The sequence below is a fragment of the Pteropus alecto genome, unplaced genomic scaffold (genome assembly GCF_000325575.1).
Source record: "Pteropus alecto unplaced genomic scaffold, ASM32557v1 scaffold94, whole genome shotgun sequence".
NCBI lineage: Eukaryota > Metazoa > Chordata > Mammalia > Chiroptera > Pteropodidae > Pteropus > Pteropus alecto.
The window spans coordinates 11,191,749-11,211,654 of NW_006437736.1; the positions used below are offsets into that span (position 1 = coordinate 11,191,749).

Sequence of the window (19,906 nt, forward strand, 5' to 3'; positions counted from 1 at the left end):
CTTTGAGAGGTCTCTGCTACTTTTGGCCATTCAACTTTGGGCAGGTTTTCCTATTCAGAGTGTGGTGAGTGGTATTAAGTCAAAATGTCAAATTTTATTCAACACCTCCCGAAAAAATTGTATATTTGAACCTCCAGAATTTGATTAAAACACACTATTTAATGATCCAGCATAACTGATACATGTTTGAGAGCTCTGGTTATATATAAAAGAACATTATTTCCCTTCACTAGCTATTTATTTAAGGGTATTATCACCACTCTAAGTGAGAAGCAAATCTTGTTTTACGTTATTATTGCCTTTTCCACTATCTACAAAAGGGTACTAGAAAGTAATTTTAGAAAAATTCTTATTTTCCTCTTCTGCTTGTTAACTTTTTTCTGTTTTTGCTCTCTCAATCCCTAAATTTCCATCTTTATTTTTTCTGTTTTCCTAGATCTTCTGTGTTAGGTTTTTTTTCGTTTTTAGTTTTTAAATATTAGTTTTCATTACATATTTGGGTGCATTCCATTTACTTCACTTATTGACTCCATACAAAATAGGCAACCAAGTTCAAGGTTCAAAAGCAATGGTTTTGAGAACTCCACTTTTAAAGTTTTCTTTGGTGGGGGGGTACAGATTTGGGCCTAAATTGATTGCTGCTTCTGTGTCAGCCATTTCCTAGTCCATAATAGAGTTATGATTTGCAGTTGACTTTTTTGTTATATTTTGGTTGGAAAACCTGAAGCAAATAGTATTTTGTTGCTTGAAGGCATGCATTCTTAGAGAACTCAGAGATTAGTTAAAGAAAATATGTGGGAAAATAATTTATTTTGTAGTTTTGTTAAAAAGAAAAAAGATGTTATCTTTTATAAAATTCTTCAGTATTAAAATGCTTTTGGTATCTTAAAACCTCAGTGTTTTAAAATAAAACAATTTTTTTAATAGCAGAGTGTTAACTAATTTATATGGATTAGATAAAAGGTAGGTTGACAATTTTAATTATGAACTTTGATGTTTTTGAACCTTTGAATGTTCCAACAGTAGGTATATGTTAAAACTTGACAGATGTTCAACAATTTAATTATAATCAATTTTTTCTATTCCAAGATATGCTTTATAGCAGGAAGGTTTTAGAAATTGAGGAAAAGATTAATTGAAATTTTAAGAATATTAAATTTATAATTGTTTGCTTTCAGTCAGAAATTGGGTTTGGGAAAATGGAAACCTACATCAAATTGGAAAAGCTTGGAGAGGTAAGTAAATACTTATTTAAAAATGTAAGATTTTTTTTTCTTGTTCATCATCTAAACTTCTCTATTAGTCTACAGTTTTTGCTAACCTGGAAAAAAAAATGTAAGCACTATTGTCTGAAAGTTTATATCTTGTTCTGAAAAGGTAACAGAATGTTAGAAGGAAAAAACTTTAAGTCCTTGAAATTATCCCATCAATTTGAGAGGAAATGATTATTTTTTTATAGCTTTATAGTCTTTATTGAATCACAGAATATTGAGCTTTCTTGGTAAGAAAATAGGTGTCTATTTGTTAGCCTCCTGGCAGTCTGCTGTCTGTACTATCATACTGGAAATTATATGAGTTCAAACCTGTGAAAAATCAAAATACTCTCTTTAAGTTAAAGATAACGTCACAGAAGGAAATTCTTGGTTAATTAGACCTTAGTTTTCTTGAACTTGCTGCTACTACTGACTGATTTTGAAATGATCTCCCTCCCAGAATGAGAGATGCAACAGAAAAAAGAATTAGTAGGGACTCCTTAAGAGAGTTTGAGGGCTGTCCTGGCAAAGATGGATGATATCTCCTGAATATATATGTTTAAAGGAGAGTTAATGTTTAAAAACTGAAAAGTCCGAAAACTAGTAACATTTTTATAGTTTAACAATGTTAGTTACAATTTCAGTTTTCAGTTACTATGTTTAGTTAGTTTTCTCAATTTCCACATACCATTGCAGGTAAAGTACCTTTGATTCTAAAGCTGTTGATCTAGTTGTTTATCTGATACAAAGTACAGAAAGTAAATTAAATATTCTCCTATATTTTCATACTTTTGAGGCACTCTGTAGGGTTATAAGTATGGAAGCTGTGCTTATGGAACTGAAAGTCCTCTTAGGTATAAGAAAAGAAAACCAGACTATCGTGTTTTCCTTGCAAGGTGGAATTTAACATATGCTTAGAAATTAGAAATTTAGTTAGGGCTCTTTATTGTGTAGGCGGTATAGATAGACTCTCATGATACTTTTGTTGTGTCTTTCAAAAATATATAGGGTACATATGCAACAGTATATAAAGGAAGAAGTAAATTGACAGAGAATTTGGTGGCATTAAAAGAGATACGGTTGGAACACGAAGAAGGTGCACCCTGCACAGCTATTAGAGAAGGTATAATTTGATCTTTTGTGAATAAAATGTATTATGAAATTGATGTAGAACATTTTAAAACCAAGCTGCATGATAAGAGTTCATTTATTTGTAAGTAAAAAGAGCTCAGGTATAGAAATAATAGATGACTGGAAGATAAATTTAGGCCCTAAAAAAGCTAATTTCCAAAACCAAAATATTCAACAGAAAGAAGTTAGTTAATTATATTATTGTATAGCTTACAGTGAAAAACTATGAAGTCATTAAAAATCATTGTCATAGACAAATATGTGACATTGAGAAATGTAATATAGTGGCACATGGGAAAAGCTAAGTGTGAATTAGTATATACAGAATGTAAATATATTTCTATCTTGATATCAATTTTTTAAAAAACAATAGATAATCCAGAAAATGGTTTGAGGCAACTGATGAGCAATTTAGAGGAAAAAAGGTACCTTGCACTTCATATCTAAATTAATCCTAGAAGTCTCAATACATTAACATTTGAGGAGAAAAAAAAGATGATATGGAGGATATTATACTATTGGGGACAATTTTAAGTATTAAAAATATCAAACCCAGAAACATAAATGAAAAGAAAAAAATTTGATTCTGTTAAAATTTCTACAACAAATCCCCTTGGTAAATTATTGTTTCAAACTTAAGAGAGTCTTAAACTCAGTCAATTTCAGGTTTTTATAAAGACTGGCTACCACAGACCAAATAATTGACTTTCTTTTCTGTTTTGCAGTTTCTCTATTAAAGGATCTAAAACATGCAAATATAGTTACCTTACATGACATCGTTCACACAGATAAATCTTTGACTCTGGTCTTTGAGTATCTGGTAAGCATTTAATAAAAATTTAGTATTTATTTTTGCTTTAATAAAACAATTAGCACATTGGATTTTTTTTTAATAGCCCAAGGGACATTATTGCTTAGCTGTTGGTATTTAATTAAATTAGGTGCATTCAATAGCTTTCTTTTTAGAGGAAACATAAATGAAAAGAAAAAAATTTGATTCTGTTAAAATTTCCACAACAAATCCCCTTGGTAAATTATTGTTTCAAATAGCTTTTAGAGGAAAGCTATTGAATGTACCACACCTAATTTAGTTAAATACCTTATTTTTAAAAATTAATAGTATTTATTAATAGTATTTAAGTAAATCAGCCACGCCCTCTGAAAACTATATTACATAGTAAAGTGCTGTATTTTTTCAGGATAAAGACCTAAAACAGTACATGGATGATTGTGGAAACATTATGAGTATGCACAACGTAAAGGTATGTTTTAATGTGTCATTTTAAATTTTGTCTAAAGCAGAGACAAACTACCTTAATGAAATATACCATCGTCATAACTGTTCTGCTTCAGAATTTTCTGTTTGGCATTTTAAATAGGTCATTGTCCTCTGAACAAATTTACTCAGAACTTCTGTTTACTCACCACAGGTCTAAGGATCAGACCTTTCTGTAGAACCTGCTTTATTTTAAAAACCTTAAAAAATACTCTCGATGTTTCCTGTCACACTGATTATAACACAGAATCTCTTAGATATAGAATACATTTACAGGTGTAATCTGCCTTAAAAAAACCAACAAGCCTATTACATCAAAATCTAAATTTTAAAACAAATAGAAATAATTAGTGCATTCTGCAAAAGACCTTCTTTAAATGGCAAACTCCCCTAACATATTTAAAATAGTATTTAGTTATAAAACACCAACTAGTTTTCAAGTTACTAATATAATGAGTAAGGCCAGGAATTATACAAGTATTATGAATACTAGGCTGGAGATACCAGTCTGTATTGTCAGGAAGAAAAGTAAGGTAATTGTCACATTTTCTTATCTGTATATCTAAAGATGCATATAATGCCAGAAAAGTTTGGCATAATAATCAGTACCAGATGAAACCCAAAAGTAAGATAAAAGTAAAATCAAGTAAAAACATTTGATACAATTGTATTCTTATAGTAGATTTCTTTGACTTAAGTGCTATACTCCAAATTTAGCAAAGATTTATTTATCCAAACTTAGTCAACAGTTTGTGAGAAACTATTCTGGAAATAGGCTGTCCCAGCTGTGTGTTTGAGACAGTTCGAATTCTGTAGGTAGTAACTTTAACCTTAGATTTTTTAAAAACTAGTAATTTTGGCGGACATAAAGGAGAACCAATTTCTTTTACTAAAAGACATTTCAAAACACATGGATAACACATTGCTAAGAATTTTAGAATAGGACTTTAAGTGAATTTACATATATATTCTATGAGAATTGTTTTCATCATATTTTACATTTTGTTTTACAAGTTGTGAATCTCATTGCGTGTATTTCTGTTTGTGGTTTTTATTTTGTTTTTCCTGCTTTAATATTAGCAATAACTTGGAAAAAAATAAGTTTATCATAATTTGACAAAAATTTGAGAAGTTTATATATTTTAAGTTAGGTCTATTTGGTTGGTTAAGGTGTAAAGTGTTATTTGTTTAAATAGCAAATTTAACTCTGTACTTGTATTTTTCTAAACAAAAAGTAACAGGAATACACGGAAATAATAATTTTAAAGTTTTTAAAACACATAAATGTATAGTGTAGAAATTGCTGCTTAGAATTTCTTTAGGCCTGTTCACCTGCTGCCTTGGCTTATTCTCAATGTTCTGATGCTCTGTTTTTCATCTACATGTAAACCACAGATACATTCTTCAGTCCTCTGTATTTGAGGCTTTTTTTGCTAACTCTAGAGAACCAAAAACCTTCTGTTTTGCACATCCCCTTTTTCAACAAAATCAACAAAAAGTCTGCCATTAGCCTTACAGGAATTGCTTCTTTCAAAGTCATTCAGAGCTCTACAGTGCTAATTCCCTTTTCTGAATCATAGCAGATTTTGAAGGCTGAGTAGGAGGTGCTGAAAGTAAAGTACCCAGGAGGTGGATGATAGAAGCTGGTTTGGGTTATTTTTATATCACATAATTTGCTGGAGCTATGCAGCACCATTCCATTCGACATCTCAGCATTTTCATAAAACCACCAATTTTTATACCTTAAAGACACTATCCCAGATCAGGTTTTTTATTTTTATTTTTTTGGAGGGAGTGTTGGGGGTTGAGGTTAGTTGGTTGTTTTGCCAGAATTTAATAATCAAACTGTAAGCCTTGTTGATAAACCTGTAAGTTTATGAGAATATGTTTATTTTAAATCATTTTCTATAACAAGTGAACTATTGCTACTAAGACAAAGTTTTATTTCATTTTATTTTCATTAAAAAAATAGGTAGATGTTTCAAATAGGAAACAATTATATAAGGAAAGGGCTCTATACCTATGTGGTTCCTTTTTTTTTTTTTTTTTTTTTTTTAGTCTAAATATTCTAGGCCAGTGGCTTTTCTGTTTATCATAACCTATGCTTATACCAAAGTATACCTCATTACCTATAAGACTGACTTCTATTTATTTGTTTCTGTAGCTGTTTTTATACCAAATTCTACGTGGTTTGGCATATTGCCACAGAAGAAAAGTGTTGCACCGAGACTTGAAACCACAGAACCTCCTCATTAATGAAAAAGGAGAATTAAAGCTAGCAGATTTTGGTATGGAATGTATGAGAGATATTTATAAATAGTTCTGGGTCGTTAAGTTTAAAAGAAAAACCGTTGACACTGTGTAATTGCTTTTATGCGGGTGTGGAAATTTTCTGTACAGCGCATGAAATGAGATATTTGACAAAACTTTGGTGGGTGAGTTATGTTAGTAAATGCTAAAAGGCACCGTTCTCAGGTATAATCCATAAACCCCTAAGATACTTTCAGGAGGTCTCCAAAGGTATAATATGCTATCAGAATTATACTAAATGTTATTTGCCTTTTTCACTGTGTTGTTAATACTTGCACTGATGATCCAAAAACAATAAGGGGGAAAACTTCTGGTGCCTTAGTGTATAAATCAAAGCAGTGACACCAAAATACTTAGTAGTCATTGTGTTCTTTTAGTAATGGCTTAAAACTTCACTGTTATTAAGTGGTGAATTTGTTCTGGAAATTCATGTATTTTTACTTATTTAACACTTTATCATTTGTTTGGAAGGTAGGTTGCTAGGTCACACGTGTTTAAACAAGAAATTACAAGTTATTTGCATATGCTTATATAGATTGTACAGTTTCTTGGGCATAGTTTATGCTGTTATTTTCTTTATAATTGTTATTCTCTCCCTCTCCCTGTCCCTCTTTTTCCCTCTCTCTCTCTCTATCTCTCCCTCTCTCTCGTCAAGCTGCATTTACCATCCTTATTTCTTAATCCCAAAATGAATGGCAAAGACAGAGAAACCCTGCTTGACTATTAAAAATTCAAAAAGAGAATGGCAAGGGCCACCAAAAGTTACTTTGGGGGTTGCGGGGCAATGCCGTAAATGCTTTAAATTATGCTTGCAAGCCAAGCAAATCTTATCTTCTTATAGGCCAACAAGAAATTCTCATTGTTCCATGAGCTAGTACAAACAACTTTGTCTCTGTTGCTTTTAGTTATTTTTTTATTGGTTGAATAGTAGTAAATATACTTATGATTGCAAGTAAGGGAGGGTCAGATAACTTTGAGTATTTTATTGTAAATTGTTCTTGATCTCTATGAAAATTCTACCCTTTTTCCTGTAATCGATGAAATTCGGGTCTAGGAAGTACAATTTAGACATTTTCATCAATAATAGAAAATGGCTTATATAATAATATCACATCACATTTAATTAGTATGGTTTGGAAGAGATTATTTCATTTCCTGCCAATACTGAAATTCTAATTGTGAACCATGAGCTTGTTTGCACAAGCATTCTGCTTCATAATTCTCTCAGGAGTAGGAGAGTAAAGTACTGAGGACACTATAACTGGCAATTGTTTTGATGCCATCCTTGGATTAGAATAAGTGAACTTGTGGCCCTGTCCTTTGCTCCCATATAACCCACTATTGATATCAGGAAGAGAGATCAGAAAAATCTCTTCATCTTGCTAATTACCAGAGTTAGTAGGAAAATAATTTGTTATTTTACCAAGTTGGGATGGTAGAGTAAAACTTGAAATTAAATAAAATAGTGTCAACATTGCTCCAGTTGTATCCTTTAGCCATTATACTAAACAAAAGTAGTACGAGTGATACTGTTATTTTAATTTCTAGTTTCATTTGAATAACTTTATCTAGTTTAACAGAGTATTGAATTATCCTTTTATGATATTTTTAAATATAATTTTAATAAGCTATATAAAGTTATACATGGCAGAAATCATAGCCCAAAAAATGAGTCATGCCTTGTTGTTTGAAATAAACTATATGTTAAAATAAATTTATATTTCTTCAGGTAGTTTTTAAAATTGCTTCTTCAGTATTTTAAGGCTTAGAGGTAGTAAAAACAACTCTTTCATGCCAGTGGCCCAAGAGATAATGTTGTGAACTCACACCTTTATTTCTAGATAATCAGTAAATTCCATATTAAATTGGCAAAGGAATGGCATGTGTTTTACATCATTTACAACAATAATATCTAAAGCCAGTAAGGTCCATCTTATTTTAAAATTATACATATTACTTAAAATTTTAAATAAGTACAGAACAGCAATGTAATTTATTCTAAGGAAAATTTCTCTAAAGAGACTTCTACAAGGAAATTGTCAAACTCACCAGGATCAAATAACTATGTATAGTATCAGATGGGTACTAGACTTATCAGATGATCACTTGTAGGTTAGGTAAGTGTCTAACCACTGTGTTGTATACCTGAAACTGATATAATATTGTATGTCAACTGTAATTGAAAACTTTTTTTAATTATTAAAAAAATAGATTTCAGAGACAGAAAAAAAGAGAATCTTGGACCAATGGCTTCATCTTTTTTGATAAAAATTGATATAGCAAATAAAAACTGGAAAGTTAAAAGGCAACAGAAACCTATGGCTGTAAGAAGTAAAATTGTTCAGCTCAATATCATTGGCTTATTTTGCATTAACTTAAGTTCTGCTAGGAAATAATTTTGGCAAGAAAAATCTAAAGTTTAGATTAACCGAGACACTGTACTAGGAACAGTCACACTCATAAAGTAAACATAATCTCTGATTGTGAAATTACTGTTATTTAGTTTATATAAGGGTTTGTTGACCCAAGACTATGTATACTTTTAAAAAATTCAAAAATAATTTTTTTAAGATTCAAGAAGCTACAGAGTAGCTACCTCAGGCATCCTTGTGACTGGAGTCATGGTGAGGATATGGGCTGAGAAATTCATTGTACCTATTTCTTGTTTTCTTTTCCCTCTGAAGGACTAGCCAGAGCCAAGTCAGTTCCCACAAAGACCTACTCAAATGAAGTTGTCACATTGTGGTATCGGCCACCTGATGTGCTTCTCGGTTCCTCAGAGTACTCAACACAGATTGACATGTGGTAAATATATGCAGATGTTATTGCCATTTGTAATTTTGAAAGAATATAGCCATTAAAAGGGCATATTGATAGATATTTGACTTTTAAGGAGATACTATTCTAAAGAGCCACAATATAAGCAGTGACTAAGTTCTGGCATGTAAGGTCACCTAGGTTTACATACCAGTTCTACCACTTATAACTGCATAATAACTTTATTCAAAGTACAAGCCTGTGTCTTAGTTTCCTCATTTAAGGAAATGGGAATAGTAATAATAATTATTTTAAATGGCTGTTCTGTGGATAATGTTAAAACCAAATGAGCTAATCTAAAGCACTTAGAAGAGGGTCTGGTACATAATTTAAAACAAAATTGTTTTTATTATTTAATATTCACCAAAATCTGTTAGCTTTAAGTTGATCTAAAAATAATAAAATATCATAGCCATCTTCCTCACATATCACTTTGATCGTGACACTCCTTCACTCAACACTTTTGCTCCTTCCCCCTTCATTACCTGTAGCATGAGGTACAATTCTTCAATCTGATACTTAATGATCTCCATACAATGTCTCTAAACTACCTTTTTCAACTTACTTCAGACTATTTTTCTACACAGTTGTTCCTTTTCAGCCAAATGGGCTACTCACTAAATCTCAAAATAACCTGGGCTCATAGGTACAAAGAAGAAACTGATGGTTGCCAGATGGGAGGGGAGTTGGGGGGTTTGGTAAGACAGGTATAAAGGGATTAAGAAGTACAAATTAAACGTTATAAAATAGTCAAGGGGGTATGTAAAGTACAGTATAGGAATACTGTCAGTAATATTGTAATAGCTATGTATAGTGCCAGGTGGGGGGATCACTTCATAAATTATATAAATGTCTAACCACTATGCTGTACACTGGAAACTAATATAAAATAATATTGAATGTCAACTGTAATAGTAAAAAGAAAAAAATAACCTGGGCTTTTCTACCTTTTCTCCTATGTACATACCAGTCTACCCATCTGAAATGCTTACTCTTTCTCTAACTGGGGCCTGTACCTAGGAACTTTCAAAACACAGATTTTCATAAATCCTTCCTGAATATAACCTAGCCTCTGGTGGCAATTCTTTCCTCTGAACTGCGGTTGCATTTAATTGCGTATAACCTTCATGTAGTGATGTCATATACTTCCTTCTGTTGTCTTGGAATGAGCAATTATATTTAATTTTGTTTTGCATAACATTTTTTCTTTTTAAAAACTTACTTTCTAAACTGTAAAATTTACATAACAATTCATTTTAATCCATTTTTAAGTGTACAGTTCTCTGGGATTAAGCACATTCATATTGTTGTATATCCCACACCACCATCCATCTCCAGAAATTTTTCATCTTGCAAAACTGAAACTATTATGTACCTATTAAACAACTCCCCACATCCTCCTCCCTCCAGCCCCTGCAACCACCATTCCACTTTCTTTTTCTATGAATTTGACTTTTCTAAGTACCTCATATCAGTGGAATCATACAATATTTGTCCTCCTGTGACTGGCATATTTCACTTATCCTAAATGTCTTCAAGTTCACCCATGTTGTAGATATTTGACTTTTTCGTGTATCAGAATTTTCATCACTTTCAAGGCTGAATATTCATTGTATATGTATGCTACATTTTATTTATCCATTCATCCATTGTGTTGTTTCCACCTTTCAGCTATTGTGAATAATGCTGCTATGGACACGGATGTACAAATACCTCTTTGAGGCTTGGGTATATACTTAGGAGTGGAATTGCTAGATAATCTGGTAATTCTGTTTTCAGTTTTTTTGAGAAACTACCATACTGTTTTCCATCGTGGCTCCATCATTTTCATTCCATATAACATTTTAACATATAAAATTAAATTTCATATACAATTGTTAGATTGTGAGTCCTTTACTGGAAGGACTGTCTTAAACTTATGTGTATTCACACAGATACTAAGAAGACAGTATCCATTCACTGAGCCTCCATCCATTTTTCTTCCTTCTCATATACAAATACACTCACACACTCTCCATCCTGCACTGTGTTCTGTCTCTGCTTCCTACATGAAAACATCTTGAATTGTTTGCCTCTCCCTATCCTTACTACCCACTACCGAACACACCATAAGCATTAAATCACTATCAGCTATTATTAGTGTTATTCTTCAAGGATCAGAGGAGAGCTGGACATTTTAAGTGGGATTTTAAGTGGGTTAGCAATATTGAAATTGAGACAAGTAGAATAAATGCTAGGACAAAATTCTCCAGAGAGGTGATCTTAAGGAAAAGATTCTTGTGTGTCATAATATGTAAATGAATTACTTATCATTTTTTATGATATATTTTAAAGGGGTGTTGGTTGCATTTTCTTTGAAATGGCTTCTGGAAGACCTCTATTTCCAGGATCAACTGTGGAAGATGAACTGCACTTAATTTTCCGACTGCTAGGTAACAGAAGAAATCTTTTCCCAGTGATTTGTTTCCTGCGATTGACTAGCTAGATAAGACTATCTTTAAAAAAATATATTTAAAAATTTGATACTGAGACTAATATAAATATTATAAGAACTATAATTAACATAATTATGATAAAGAGAGATTCTTCTAGGTAACTTTTCACTTACTGAATTTCACCTTTGCCATAAAGATTTTATAGAAGAAGAGAGAAGAGAAATATTATTGAAAATTGACCTTTAGCATTTTATTAGGAAATATTTCTAGCTTAGGTGTCAATTAGGCATCATCATTTTTATGGCATCATTGCATAGTCCAAAAAAAAGTTCATATATGTTTACTATTTCTGTCATTTCGGTTTTAGTTGAAAGTCACATTATCTATTAAATATAAATTGTTCTTTAAATTATTTTCTTAGTTCTGCCTACTTATATATTTGCATATATTTACATTTTTACATATTTTTATATATATGTAATCTTTTTTAATTAGGAACTCCATCTCAGGAAACTTGGCCAGGTGTTTCTTCAAATGATGAGTTCAAGAACTACAACTTTCCAAAATATAAACCTCAGCCTCTAATTAACCATGCACCCAGGTATTTCTTTTTTTTTTTTCATCTAAGTAAAAGCCGGGAAAACCCACATGATTCTTTTCAGTCTCATGAAGCATTGGCCACAGTAAGGATTCAGGACAAAATATGTAATACACATATACAGTTCTTAAATATTTTAGTATCTCATTTAATTGAATTCTTCCTTGTATCAGATTTTATAATTTTATAATTCAGGGACCAAAAATTACCCAAGTATGTAAATCACAGAATTTAGCTGTATACGAAATGAATATAGAACATATGTATTAGAATTGTAGAGTTTATGTAGATTGTTTTCTTTTCCAGAAAGATGTTAATTAACACCTTATTCAGTACCATGAAGATCATGATGCAATTTTTCCATATTTACTTTAAAAAACCTGAGCATATTTACTTAAAAAAAAAACTAAGAAAGTGTTATAAGTAAAATTTTGACTCTGACAAATGTTGACCCAACAGTATTTTAGTCAAAGTTTAGTCATAATTTGTATTTGAAAATGTAAACTCTGACCCCTCATGTCCTAAATGTTGACCATTCAATTAAAATTTCTTCTCAGACCTACCCCCAGATTCATCTAAGACTCCCATTAAAATTTGACTTATAGAATATAGTACATTTTAGTAAATAACATAAATAATAACTTACCTCTTTGACTTTATTTTTCTATCTTAAAAAAAGTAAAAAAAGACACCAAGATACCAAATAAGGCCAATGTCTGTTTTACTCAAAAGCCATTCACGTTGCTTACAACATAACACACTCACTGTAGTTTCATTTATTCTGCAGCTATGGAAGAATAACAATACAGTTCTGACACCAAAAATATTTTTAAAGTATTTATGTGAATTGATGTTAATATTGTTACCATAGCAGCTAATAACATTCTAAGTAGACTTGCTTGAGAAGAATAATATGTGCTGGACTTTTTGTGTGTACGTATCTTTCCCAAGCAGCATAAATTCTGTTTTTGTCGTTTATATATTGCTTGCCGTTGTAATGTCAGGTGTATACAAGGTCGAAGCTCTTCTTTAAAGCAGATTCTCCATAACCTTAGCACCTAGCTACAAAAGGAGCTCTGGATATTTGTCAGAATGGCAAACTACAAAGGATTGAAAGAGTCTGGAGAATGTATAGTCCACAGCATCCAAAGTACCCACAGTACCCACTAAGAGCACTCAGCTGGGAATATAATCTTTATTCGTAATTGTGTTTTTGCCAGTGAAAGGCAGCAAAATAGTACTTGTGATTGCTGATCAGGAGATTATCCCATTAAGATAATCCCTAAGCCCTCTACTCCCTGGTATATTAATTTCATCACTATAATTATCTATCTTTGTCGACTATATCATTGATTTTGTAGCTCTTTTTAAATAAGTTTTATGAAAGCATATTTAAATTGAACTTTATACCTTCTAGTACCCCGTTCTCAACACACTACCCTGTAAAAAAGGTCAGATTTCCTTTTCAGGATATAAAGATGTTGAATGGACTCATCTGTTTATCTTGACCACAGTGATACATTTTCGGGTCATTTGTCTCCTCGTTTTCACTTGTATAATAGGAAAATGATGCTTTTGTACTCTTGCCTTAAATGGAGCACTATGAAAATTGATGCAGTTTACTTAAACTTTCCCAATAAATAGAGCTTACTTTGTTTTGAGACAGAATGGTGATTTTTTAAAAATTCTATAGTTTTTAATAATCTAATTTATTCTTGAATATTGAAAATTCGAATTGAAGCCTGGTTATTTATGATTTCTTCTTAAACAAGTGGCAAGATAAGTCTTATAAGGATAAAATAGATTTGAGTCTCTGAAAGTACCAAGATAGGCTAATTTAGAGAACTTGAATCTCACAGATTAAAACAGTTGGAAATAGTTTTATTTGAAAAGTTACTATTAGCTAAAATAAAAGAGAATAAATTACCATTTGTGTCTTCTTGTTTTTAGGTTAGACTCTGAAGGAATTGAGTTGATAACAAAATTTCTTCAGGTAAGTTACATCTTTTGTAATTGTTAAATGGGTTAATTTTCTAAGCCTCAGTTTCTTCATCTGTAAAATGGGATCAGTAATACCTCCTTCAAAAATTTTTTTATGATAAGATTACTGTAGTGTCTAGCATGCTTAAAGGCATATGCTTACGTAAAAAAACAAAAAACAAAAAACAGTTTCTCTTAATGTGTCTGGTGGGCTTTCATTGTAACCTAGAACATTTGGAGGTAATCAGCTTCTGGCATAGATCAACTATGTCAAGGCCATGCTCTCTGCAGTCCGTGTTCTCTTACGTTCTTTCTTTTCCTTATACTACTGCCATACAGGCTGTTGCACCTCCAAATACCATTCATATCTTTATTCAAACAGGAAGAAATAGAGGGTAAGGGTTGTGTCAGCTACATTAGCCTTCTTGTATCTGGAAAGCAGTCTTTTCCAGAAACCCCTGCAAGGCTTTTTCCTAAGTCTCGTAAACCAGAATATTAATTGTAAGAGAGGCTAGGAATTGAGAAGCAAGATTGTCATAATTGTCATAATTTTCCCAAACTTAGAGCAGTCGTGATTCATGATGTTGGAAGCATGGACACCTTAAATTCGTCTAGCTTATTTCATCAAAGAAAAAAGAGAAATGGGTATTGAATAGGTAATTTAATAATGTCTGTCATAAAGGTATTGGGTATATTTTCCAATGATCCATTGGTGTTCATGAAGAAAAGTAACACTAAAGGTCAGATATTTTGATTTTTCATCACTTTAGAAAATACAGAAAAATCTAAATTTTTAAGATCCAACTTTATCTTGGAAATTTGGAACAGAGATATAATCATTACTGCATAATCTCAATAGCAGCTCAAATATTAGCGTATCTAGAGTACCTCCCAATTGATTCTTTAAAAAATAGTCATTTTATTAAGCAAAAGAAAAGTAGTACTAACTCCCCAGTATTTACGGTATTTTACAGTATTTAGAGAAAAAGTTAATAAAGCAGTTCTTTGCTTTTCCACAGTATGAATCTAAGAAAAGGGTTTCAGCAGAAGAAGCCATGAAACATGTGTACTTTCGAAGTCTAGGACCAAGGATACATGCTTTACCTGAAAGTAAGAGAAATTCTAAAGCGTTCTCCCCCTTCTTTATTTTCATTTGTTTAGGGCTGGAAACTGGAATAAATTAGGGGTTTAGGAAGAGATTGCTATTGGTTTTTAAGCCTAAAATTCTAGCCTTGTAATTAGATCTGAATTCTTTGAAGGGAGGTGTATGTCTTGTTTGCCTATGTTTAATTTATTTCTTTAAACACGAGCACATTGGCACTGCTCTGTAAGAAATCATTAGCAGTTAGGCATGGGTCATTAATCTTATTGGACTTTAAGTTGGAGGATGCCATATAATGATAGACATTGTCATTAATCCCAATCTGGATAGCTTTGATTTCAGAATTGTTAAAAGTGGATTTCAGGCAAAGAACAATGAAATACAACCAAAACATGTTTGTTTTCTTAAGAAAGTAGATTTCCTTTTCAGGATATAAAGATGGTGGCAGAGATTGGAAATGAGAACAATGAAGTACAGGTGTTTTTTTAAGATGATATTTACTTTTCATTATTGATACCAAGTTGTATAGTTTGAGCTAGACAGTTATGTAGAAACTTATTCCTTATTCTTCTCTAAAAATCTGAAGATAGTTTGAGGACCTGATATCTTCATGCCTGATACCTTCATGCATCATAAGGAGGAAGAAAAAGGACAGAGAGTATAAAAACCAAGTAATACGTTTTGATTAGGTCTCCCAACTCCAGTAAGTCCTAGAAATAGACAATGTATATTCTGCTCAGAGAAACACATACTCGAAGCATGATTTGGATGATTTAAAGCAGAATTTGGATGGGAGGGGTTCTGAAGTGAGATTATTTTGTTTGGTTTTCTTAAAACATTGGGACAAAGGGGAATATATGTCAGCAGGGCTATAACCTTGTAAATGTATAAATGTTTCATATTGAATCAATATATATTTTTAAACTTCCATCTATATTTGGATTATATTTGTTTTAATAATATTAGACCTGATAATTTTTGTCTGTGCATTTTAGGTGTATCAATATTCAGTTTGAAAGAGATTCAGTTGCAAAAGGACCCGGGTTTTCGAAATTCGTCTTATCCAGAGACAGGTGTGTTTGTCATAAACCATTTCACATGTCGATCATGAAGTTTTGTGTGGAACTAAGTTTTTGGTTTATAAATTGATCAGTAAAATTATTGATGTAAAAACCAATGTACAGTGCATTCCACAACTGTGTATGTTTAACATTGCACGTACTCACTTTTCTGTATGATGTGGGCAGCTCAGTAATTCTTCAGAGAAATCTGACTCAGTCAAGTCAGGGATCCTGAAAACTGCAGATGACACAAAGACCTTTTACAAGTGGCCTGGCTTGATCACTGCACACGCCATCCCTGGTACCTGAGGCAGAAGACACATCTTGTGCTTCCCTAGTCATCAGGTTCATCACTTCGAAGCATAGAAGCTGTAGACTGACCCTATCAACAAAAGGGGCATTTAAGACAGTGCTGATCACTCCTACCATGGAATATTAGCTTATGCTGGTGGGAACATTAGCTTCCTAGAGTCAACAAATACTGTATGTGGGATAAAACTGAACCTTGAACTGCCTCATAAAATGACTTTATATTTTAGGACATGGGAAGAACAGAAGACAGAGCATGCTCTTTTAAGTCTGATAACATGGTTTCAAGCCCAGCCCCCAGCCTTTCTTACCAATCAAGGACTCAGATCTGAAGGCAAATATTTCTTTTGGTGGACTTGGAATCTCCGTTTGTCTACACTGTCCTCTTCACAGTGGAGTCTTTTTATTTCAGACCTACAGATTGTTTTTTTATATTTGTTGTCACAGTGTGACAATTTTTTTGTACAGTTGATTTTAAGGTCTTCTCTGCCATTAGAGCCAGTAGGTTACAGCTATTGATGTAACTGTAGCTGCAATTTTTGTGCAGAACTGAGAAACACAGTGCATTATTTATTGCGGAATCATTGCTGCTAAATAACTACTGTCTGTTTATTTAACACAACAGTTGAATGCCTGAAGAAGTTGCAGTGGCTTTATTATATGTGAATGCATCTGTTTCTCCTCATGAATTGTTTTACTGCTGCATTTTTTGTTTGTATGTTTTTAAAATTAAACTGCAGTGTTTCCTGGAATGTAAATTTAGCTTTGCTTAACAGTGAGCCACCTTGAACACTCTAAGTTCGTGCTCTATAATCTATATAATTTTTTATTGAACATTGGCGAATAGAGTAGCTAAAAAATTGATAAGCACATTATGTTTAGGAAAGCATGTGATTCAGAAGTTGATTCAAGCAAGTGAATTACCTGACATTTTGGGGATCTCACATTAGAGACTAGTAAATTAAAGCACCAAAATTATTTATTTTTACCTTTCCTCATTTTAGAGATATTTACTGCATATTATTGGATATTCATATACTAATACACTTAGTTATTTTACATTGTGCTTTAATTTAGTTAAAACTGTACAAGTCCAATCAAACATGGGAGGTCTTGTTTTTGTTTTTGTTTTTTAAATACAATTATTTTCTTAGAAAAGATGCTGTGTCATTGAGGAGCAATTCATTTCATTTGGGGGCTGTGTGTCAATAACATTCACTTGGAATCAGCTGAAAGCTGTCTTTGAAATGAGCCATGAGAAATACAAATGAAAGAAGTGAGAACTTAGAGGATTGTTTTAAAGCATTGTGTTTACCAGATATAGTAAAAATTACAGTTTTAATTATGCATCTCTTTGAACATCATAAACATACCTTGGTGTTGGTAACAGTGTTTTAAGCATTTGTGTTAACTTTTAAGGCTATTTGTTTAGTGCATCTTACAAACTACAAATCTTAATTGGTATATTTTGAGATGGTCATGTAAATTCTTGACTTATATATCATGAAAATAGTCATAACTTAATTTTTTTCCTGTCATTCACTGTAAAACATTCAGGGGTCCTACCATTTCTGTTCAGGAAATCTTGTAGCTTATTGTTATTTAACAGTATTAAGTGAATTTTTGTATATTTCATTTTAACTTTATTTGTGAATAGTGATCGTGGCATGTTTGGGGTGTTATTTTAATATTTCATGATACTGAAATTTTAATTTTTTAAAAATTTCTGGAAGAAACAGATTCATGTGTAATGGTGAATATTGGACCACTACTGCTTTTCACACTTGTAAATTAGTTTTATGTTAAACTCTGTAGCCTAACAAACTGCTGTTATTTCTAACTGACAGACATGTATTACTTTGAAGATTATAAATATTAAGTGGAAATTCCTCCATTTTGTTTTGAAATTTATAATAACAAAATCTTCATGTTGTTAAAATGTGGTTTTGTTGAGTCAGTTCTTTCTGGGGGATGAAGGCTGTGCAGCTTTGGGATCATTTTCTTTTATGGGTCTCATTCCTAAGATAAGTCTCACTGTGCCAGTAATACTTAATTTATATTTGTGTTGGTCATTCATTTAGTCATCTCTACTGTACTTTTATAGGATAGCACTCTCAATTATAACATGTTGTAGTTTTTGTCTCATGGGTTATATATTTGATTTGCAAATTTCACAGTTATTCATGTTTGATTCTCATATATAAAAGATAAATATATCCAGTAGTTATATAAAATTCTTCGTAGGAAGTCCAGGAATGTTTCTTCATTTTATTAAGGAATCTGGTTTTTGTTTTTGTTTTTGTTTTTGTTTTTTGATACTTGAGCACCATTCAGATCCTGGAAACTTTGCAATGAAGAGAATTGAAACTCAGAAATTTTGAACCTTGAACACTTATGATTCATCTTAAACTGACAAGGTTCATAAAGGTAAGACAGGATGACTTTTGTTTTCATTCCAAGTGATGTTGTTAACATACTGAATATGTTCATTCCAGGTGTAGAGAACTGGCTGCTTTCTATTTGGTGCTTTATCAACTTATGTTTGAAGTTGACTTGTTAACATGTTAAAAGAATTTATCTTTTGGACCTAAGACAATTCATGAGGGGTTGTGTGTGTACGTGTGTGTATGTATGCTATTTTTTTTTTAATTTTGGTAAAATATATATAACATAAAATTTGCCATTTTTACCCATTGTAAATATACAGTTCAGTGGCATTAGATTCACAGTGTTGTACAGCAGTTACCACGATCTCCAAAACTTTTCGTCACTCCTAACAGAAATTCTGTACCCGTTTAGAAATAACCCCCCATTCCACCCACTCCCTGGGAACTTCACATACATCTTTTGTCTCTGAATTTGCCTATTCTAGATACTTTATATAAGTGGAATCATATCATATTTGTCCTTTTGTGTCTGGCCTGTTTCACTTAGCATAATGTTTTCAAGGTTCATCCATGTTGTAGCATGTATTAGAACTCCATTTTTTTTTTTATGGCTGAATAGTATTCTGTGATATGAATATACAGACAGCATTTTGTTTATCCATTCATCTGCTGATGGAAACTGGATTGTTTCCACTTTTTAGTTACTATGAAGAATGCTGCTGTGAACAGTGATGTACAGCATCTGTTTGAGTCCTTGTTTCAATTCTTTGGGTTTAAATACCTAGGAGTAGAGTCGTTGGGTCATTTAGTAATTCTGTGTTTAACTTTTTTTTAAATAAGTTTCAAGTATACAGTACATTGGTTAGACATTTATATAGTTTATAAAACGATCTCCCTAATTGCTCTTTCTCTCCTTTGGCTCTCTGCCTAGCCAGGACATTAATGCTAAGTGCATTCCGCTAAACTGTTTTCCATAGCGACTGCAGTATTTTACATTCACAGTGGTAATGTATAAGCGTTGCAGTTTCTCTTCATCATCGCTAGAACTTGTTTTCCTTTATTATTATATTTATTCTAACAGGTGTGAAGCGTTATCTCGTTGTGGTTTTGATTTTTATTTCCCTAATGACTAAGGATGTTGAACATCTTTTCATGTGCTTATTGGCTATTTCTATATCTGCTTTGGAGAAATGTCTATTCAAGTTCTTTGCCCATTTTAAAATTGGGTTGTAATATCTTTTTGTTGT

General features: G+C 32.0%; 1 protein-coding gene across 2 annotated transcripts in view; it reads left to right on the forward strand.

Moving 5' to 3' along the window:
• Positions 1-19,906, forward strand: part of CDK17 (cyclin dependent kinase 17) — an 87,701-nt gene that overhangs the window by 61,765 nt on the left and 6,030 nt on the right. Inside the window, exons 6-17 of one of the 2 annotated variants that reach the window (XM_006914590.2) lie at positions 1,179-1,235; positions 2,262-2,376; positions 3,110-3,204; positions 3,584-3,646; positions 5,825-5,948; positions 8,655-8,775; positions 11,122-11,219; positions 11,718-11,823; positions 13,771-13,813; positions 14,820-14,910; positions 15,898-15,975; positions 16,503-18,489. In XM_006914590.2, the coding sequence (XP_006914652.1) occupies positions 1,179-1,235; positions 2,262-2,376; positions 3,110-3,204; positions 3,584-3,646; positions 5,825-5,948; positions 8,655-8,775; positions 11,122-11,219; positions 11,718-11,823; positions 13,771-13,813; positions 14,820-14,910; positions 15,898-15,975; positions 16,503-16,540 (1,029 nt within the window). In that variant the 3' untranslated portion in view covers positions 16,541-18,489. Of the gene's footprint in view, positions 1-1,178; positions 1,236-2,261; positions 2,377-3,109; positions 3,205-3,583; positions 3,647-5,824; positions 5,949-8,654; positions 8,776-11,121; positions 11,220-11,717; positions 11,824-13,770; positions 13,814-14,819; positions 14,911-15,897; positions 15,976-16,502; positions 18,490-18,606; positions 18,700-19,906 lie in introns of those variants that run through there. The other variant, XM_015591482.2, reaches the window with a different exon arrangement.